Raw genomic sequence first — 7,270 nt, 5'->3', positions numbered from 1 at the left:
TTTTGTGTGAGAATACAAGATAATTCTACTGATACTCTACTGGATCCATACTAGTTAGGCTTGGTACAGGTGTTACCTCAACACTAGATGGTTAACTTCAAAATTAACTTAAGAGCAACACTGTGGTTGGATGGACATGGGACAGGTGATGGCTCTGGATCAGCAGGATCAGTCAGATGTCATCTCAAGACTGGAGAGACCTGAGTTACATGATGGCTCAGGATCAGCCGGATCGGCGTTAACTGTCAGCTCGACACCAGATGGACATGGATCAATTGATAACGTCCATTCAATGCCGGACAGAGCTGGCTGGATATCCGCTGGATTGCAGCATAGATTTGAGGTCAACATGTTGCTGATGGAAAGTTTCATAGCCTTCCATGTTCGCTTGAAGAATGCCTTGATGCCTTTCTTTATCTTCTTCCTCATCTTTGTTTGTTTTTCTAAAAACAAAATTTAAATTAATTAAAAAAGCAAAAGACATTTCCACCAAAAACAATCTCAACACCTCCTTATAGGTTGCAGCCTGGCATGAACACAAAAGCACTTTGTTTGCTTTTTGTGAACAAATGTTGCTTTTTTACATAAAGGTAAAGTTTTTTTTAAGAGTACTAGCTTAGATTTTCCATTGCAATGACAGTACACTAACAATGACAGTAGACTCACCAGCATCTGGCTCAAAACCGGATGAACCTGGGATAGGTTTTGGCTCTGAATTCCCCGTATCACTGTCAGGTGTCAGCACGACAGAGGATAGACCTGGATCAGTCATTAACTCACAACCAAGGCTAGATGGACCTGGTTGGGAATCCACTTGATCTCGGTGTGTCATTGGCTCAACAACAAGTAGATCTGGGGTCACTTTGTTGCCCCTGCCGCAGGAGAGGGCAGCATGCTTAACAGCCCTCTGTGCTCGCAGGAACAATGCACGAATGCCTTTCTTCTTCTTCAGTTTTTTCTAGAAAAATAAATAAAGAGATAGAAATAATATTACCACCAAAAACCATAAGTCAAATACTGAGACAAAACATAATGAAGAAGAAAATCATAGGATGAAGTTAGGTGCTACACCTGGTAAAGCTGGACACTTCATCATCTCTACTGTTATTTTATAATATTTCATAATAGAAATCAAACTTAAAGTTAATCCTCAACTAATATGATGCAAAAAAAATCCTTAGTTGTGACCTCATTTCAGGGGGCATGTCATATCACATTTGGACAGAATGAATATGAAATATGAATATGAAAAATAACTTTAGCATAAATACAAACTTTATAATATAAATTCAAAGAAAAAATTGAATGATTACAGGATAACTCAAGAATTAAATGCTTTAATTAAAAAAAACTGTCAGAGGATGAAAAGACTGAAATACATAAACTCAAGAAAATTGATAAGTTATACTCAGAATTTGCTAAAGGAGCTTATGTGAGGTCAATTCGGTTTTGGAAATAAATGTATTAAAACAGTTAAAGTGGTCTACAAATGAATTAATAGCTCAATTATATTACAGGTTGATACCTCTAGGAGATATTATCAATCGGGGGGTGTTTACCGAATGCATTGTTAGCTGGTCGTAAGTTCCACTGAACTCTGTTGGTAACGACGACACTTGCGACCAGTTGCTTTTGGATAATGCACCCCAGTATAGTAAGAAAGAGTAATTATTTAACATTCCAGTAAAGGAATGTATGAAATATTTAAGAATTTTATCAAAAAAGTAATCAGTTAGGCAACAGCTTAATTTTAACAACAAAGTTAAGAAAGCTAAATTAATATTTGATAATGGATGCAAAGAAATGAATAGGTTGCTGGTTACTTTTTGCTGGAAAAATAAACACAGCCATCTTAAAAAAGTAGTGATTGCTGGGAAAAAATCTGAAAAAGAATTTGATATGCTGGATTATGTGAAAATAAAAAATGCTTCCTAGATCAGTTGGATCAAAACATTATTGGTGATCCTTATCTATATTATTCAGTTCTTTGATTAACTTGGTCATAGTGTTGGTCTTTAATGAACTGGTTTACATTTGACAGGAATATATTCATTTGCTCATGTCTGAAATAGACATCAAATTAATCCTTCCGCTTTTTTGTGCATATCACAACTATGTTATTACTATTATTGTATAAATTATATTTGGTGGCCTTCAACCAAAGTGGTAAATGGAAATAAATGTACATGCAAAAATAATAGACAGAAAGAAACTCATATACTTATATTCCCTGTCTATATAAAAAATCACTACTTTTGAGTAGATCATTTTCACTGCTTGATATGATATCATACCTCCACAAAAGACATGTATTTCACAAATAATTCAGCCAGTGTACTGAGCCTAAAGGACCACTAGATGGCAGATTAATCCTAGTATAGTCAAAAGATAGACGATGATATTGTACTTTTTTCATAAAGACATATTTTTCTAATGTACATTATTAGGGCTGTTAATATTTTTCTAATGTACATTATTAGGGCTGTTACACTGTTTAGGTGTTACAATATCTTAACTTGTTGAAGGAGGACTATATCATTAGAAATATTATTTTGCAATGTCCTCAAAACCTAAAAAATAAAAGGACAGTGGAAAGAACCTGTTTGCCATTGGTCTATGTCTTTTCTACTGTGTATAGGCACGTTTTTGTACAGTGTGTAAAGGTTTCCTGTCACTGTGGGCTCCAGAGCACAGTAGTACAGCGCAGAATCTGTCACTTTGACAGAGGAGATGATCAGCTCCACACGGTTTTTATTTTCATTCAGTCTCGCTGAAAACCGAGAATCCAGTTTCTCTGCGCTCTGGACCTGTCCGGAGGTTTGCAGAATTAATAAAAGATATTCAGGAGCTGATTTGGGATACTGGCGGTACCAATGCAAACTAATTGCAGTTGAGTAGCTACAGGATAAAGTTATATTGGCACCCTCCTCATCAAAGACCTCAGTTTGGTCTGATGTAATAGGACTCTCAAACCTTCCACCTGAAAATTATGATAAACATAATTAGATATAGACTCTGAACAATAACAACTTTTGTTTTGTGTAAAGTTTACAGTGTAATTATATTCAAATATTAAATATACAGTATGCTATTAAGAAAAACCCAATAAAAAAAATTAAAATTCAAAAGTTCAATACTTGACTTTTATGTAATATTAAGTTATACTCACTCCCAACAGCACAGAGCAGGATAATTGTGGTGAGCAGCATCATGCTGAAATGGCACATCTATGATGGCACTTGAGATCTTTACAGCTGCTTGTAGCTCCTCCCCTAACTCAGAGTGAATATTGAGCATGATAAACCCATGTGATCTCAAGCTGTCAGGTTTTTGTACAGTAACGTTTGATTTCCTGTCACCGTGGTCTGCAGAGCACAGAAATACACTGCAGAGCTTTTAACTGTGGAAAAGGGGATTTCCAAATCCACACGATTTTTATCCACATTCAGTTTTCCTGACAGGTGCTCGTCTGAAGTCTGTATTACTTTTCCAGAGCTTTGTAGGATGAGCATGAGGAACTGAGGAGCTGATGTATGATGCTGTCGATACCAAAGGAGACTATATGCCGAGGAATAACTACAGGAGAGTGTTATGTTCTCAGTCTCATTTACACGCACTTCTGTGTGTTCAGGGGTAATGGTTTCTGCATGAGTTACGTCTTAAAAATTAAAAATAAGAGAAATATATTAAAGTATACAGTATAAAGATTTTCAGTAATATGGAAAAAATACCCACCAGAAAGAGTTAACATCCAAATAACTATGTACAGCAACATAGTGAGACTAGGCAGAGCAAAATAACATAACATGACAAGTGACAAACTGAAGTCTCCTCTGGAAGCTCCACCTCTTTCCTCAGTATGGAATTTTTTTGAAGTAATGTAGCCAGCCAATCACATATTGCTTTGTATTCTTCATTTACAAGGTGTAACCACATCTCCTGCCACTCAGAATCTTATTTACTGTAGGGAAGGGAGTATTTTGTGATTCGAAAGACCACCGTTTTGAACATGAGTTTTTGCACAGCCTAATAAATACATTTGGTCACAGTGTTCTTCTAGCACACAGTAGTAGGAAGCTGTGTCCTCCAGTTTTAGATCGTTAATGATCAGAAAAGTGTATGTCTTTGAAGTTGTGGAATCATAGCGAGGACTTATGCTTTGAAAGCATGTCTCTGATCGTGCACCCTTGAGCAATAAAAACTCTGGTGCCTGTCTTGGGATCAGCCAGAAGAGCAAAACATGAGAGCTGCTTGATTCATACAAGTATGAAATTCCCCCTTTTTACCGATGACGGTTTTTGTCTTTGGTGCAATATGTGCACAGAAATTGACTTCTGCAATGCGAAATGTCAGAAATGTGAGACAGATGAGAAGTGATGTGATCATCTTCAATTTGTAATTATACCCAGAACTTTTTTGCACAGTGAATCCTTTGATTGTTCTATCAGCTCCTTATAATTGCAAAGAGCATTACTGTTAGTGTCTGATTGGCTCATCCATCATGAAGTACCTCATCACAATGCAGTATTAATGCATATTATCCAAACACAGAACCAATAGGTGGCGACAAGTGACTGAGTGAGTTATTACCGTAAATGATTCATTCAACTGATTAGTTCAAAATGCTGATTCATTCAGGTATGAAACATGTACGTATTGAATCATTCATTCTTTAGATTCATTCATTCAAAAGCTCTGATTTATTAATGAATTACATTTTTTACTGAATTATTCGTTCAAAAACACAAACACCCCTAATTGTGTGTTTCTGGGAGATGCAGTGATACTTTTGTGGCTTTGTTTGGAACTATTTGAGTTGTGTCTAAAATGTAAGTTACTTAATATTAATGTCCTGTTAATAATCCATGCTAAAGAGCTGTGTTGATAATATATAAAGCTTATTATTTAATCACTAAAATTACACTATTTACTGCAGCTACATGCAGCTGTATAATTATTTGCTGCAGGTGTTACCATATCCTGCAATTTGACTGTGGTTTATAAAGACATAAATGTGGTTTGTTATTCATTTGATAACTCACTATTCAAAGCAAGTTTTCTGAGTGAGTTTTTGTAAAGCCTGTCAGGCATTTTGTATCACTGGCCCGTTACTCTTAGAGCACAGTAATAAAGAGCCGAATCTGACAGAGTTACACTCTTAATGGTCAGTGAGGTGGATTTCTGGGATGTAGTTGATGTAAATCGTTGGGGGTCTGGTATGTTCTCATATGTCTCTGATCGTCCACCTTTAAGCAGTATATATTGAGGCTGTGTGTTAGAAAACTCTCTGTACCAATAAAGTGCAACATAGCTGCTGCTTGTGTCATATGAACACTCCAGTGTTACAGAATCTCCTTCTGTACTGGTAACACTGGTCCTCTGGTCACTTGGTCGAATCCAGTCTTGACAGATTACACCTGAAAGGAAATGTTTTTAATAAGATACAATTTCACTATTAAGATGTGTATATATTTAAAGATCTGAATAATCACACAAATGTATTATAATTGTGGATTGTACCTGATGCTATAAGAAAGAACAGCAGTAGATATTTTTCCATTTGTTGACTGAGTATTTGGAGTCTTTCCATGGTTACAGCAGAAAAGTCTTAATGTGTTGAGTTTCTTGAGAGGTTGATCTTTAAATATCACGGGGTGGATACAAAAACAGGAAGTACAATTGCTCTTGACTGCTTGTCACACAACGTCTGCATTGCTCTGAGACCTGTAGGTCCTAAAAAGAACAAAAAGATCAACTATTTCAATGAGTTTTCTGTTCCCAAGACTTCCAGCAGGTGGCGATGTAATATCATGTAAGTATTGCACTTCAGCTGAGCATTATTTTATACATCTTTACTTCTGTACATGAAAGCCATACATCTTGTCAGGGTACTGTATGTAACTATTTCTAAAAGCTTCAGTAATTGATGAGCAATGCATTTGAATAGTGTTCTTATGATTCAGTTTTGTCAATGATTCAGGTAAAATTGTATTATTTATTTATTATTGACTGATTGAAAAATATGTATTTCAAACATGTAGAAGTTTTTTCCCCCAAAATATTTTATGAAGACGTTCAATGTTTGCTACATTCAACTACAGTATGAGTGTTTTTGCACAGAGTTCTTGTGTTTCCTGTCACTGTGGGCACCATGGCACAGTAGTAAATTGCAGAGTCTGTCACTGTAGCGGAGGAGATCTCCAGAGCCACATGGGTTTTCTCTTCATTCACTTTCCCAGAGAATCGAGGATCTCGCTCCACAATTTCTGACTTTTGTGAAACTTTTCCTGTAGCATGTAGTATTATCAAAAGAAATTCAGGAGCTGATCCGGGATACTGGCGATACCACTGCAGTGTGGATGCTGAGGAGTAGCTACAGGACAGAGTAACATTTTCTCCCTCTTTCTTAGAAACCTCAGTCTGGACTGGCGTGATGACATTCGCGACACTGCCACCTTCAAAATCAAGAGTCATAATTCATGGAAATGTAATGTACATAAAAATGAACTAACATAAACTTATTAATCTCAACTAGACAAAATAATAGAAAAGACAAATAAATGTAATACTTACATATAAGAGAACAAATCAAAGCAGTTAAACAGAGCAACATGTTGATGATGGGTAGGATGGTGTTTTTGTTCAGCATAAACTGTTGTTCAACTGAACTTTCTCTTCTTCCCTTGTCTCACAAAAGATGTCTCAAACAAACTCCTCCCCTGAAAACTGTAATTGAAATAGTATTGAAAAACAGAATGAGCAGCAGTATAGAGTGGAGTCAACATGAACACACAGGTCAAGAATTGTTGTAGTTGATCAAGATTTAAAGCTTATGACACTCCATAAGAGACTCTTTAATACACTTATAAAGGACTGTAAGGATAATTCTCCTCCTCCTTTTTTGTCCGGAAAACAGTTGCACTTACACTTCCAATACAAATCTATGCAAGCACAACTATTTACTATTTAACATCTAAACAGTGTAACAGCCCCAATAATGTACATTAGAAAAATATGTCTTTATGAAAAAAGTACAATATTATGGTCTATCTTTTGACTATTCTAGGATTAATCTGCCATCTAGTGGTCCTTTAGTACACAGGACCAATGTACTTTGGCAAATATTACATGTAAAACATATCTATTGTCACATTTTGCAACTTATGATATGTAAGAAACTTCTGAATGTTATGGCTTGCAAATGAACTGATAAATTATAACTCAAAAGTAATTCAACTCAAATTGTGAAACTCATGTATTAAATAAATTC

At 35.8% G+C, this 7,270-nt stretch overlaps 1 gene segment (V, D, J or C); it reads right to left on the bottom strand.

The window, feature by feature from the left end:
- Positions 1-5,097: 5,097 nt before the first annotated feature.
- Positions 5,098-5,593, bottom strand: LOC107563568 (Ig kappa chain V-VI region NQ5-61.1.2-like). The segment is given in 2 exon segments: positions 5,098-5,417; positions 5,521-5,593. Coding segments are annotated over 2 exon segments (390 nt in total).
- Positions 5,594-7,270: the final 1,677 nt, after the last annotated feature.

Source organism: Sinocyclocheilus grahami, unplaced genomic scaffold (genome assembly GCF_001515645.1).
Source record: "Sinocyclocheilus grahami isolate Dianchi unplaced genomic scaffold, SAMN03320097.WGS_v1.1 scaffold879.1, whole genome shotgun sequence".
NCBI classification, from domain to species: domain Eukaryota; kingdom Metazoa; phylum Chordata; class Actinopteri; order Cypriniformes; family Cyprinidae; genus Sinocyclocheilus; species Sinocyclocheilus grahami.
Note: the sequence above shows the minus strand (reverse complement) of the source record. Positions and strands in the feature narration are given on the sequence as shown.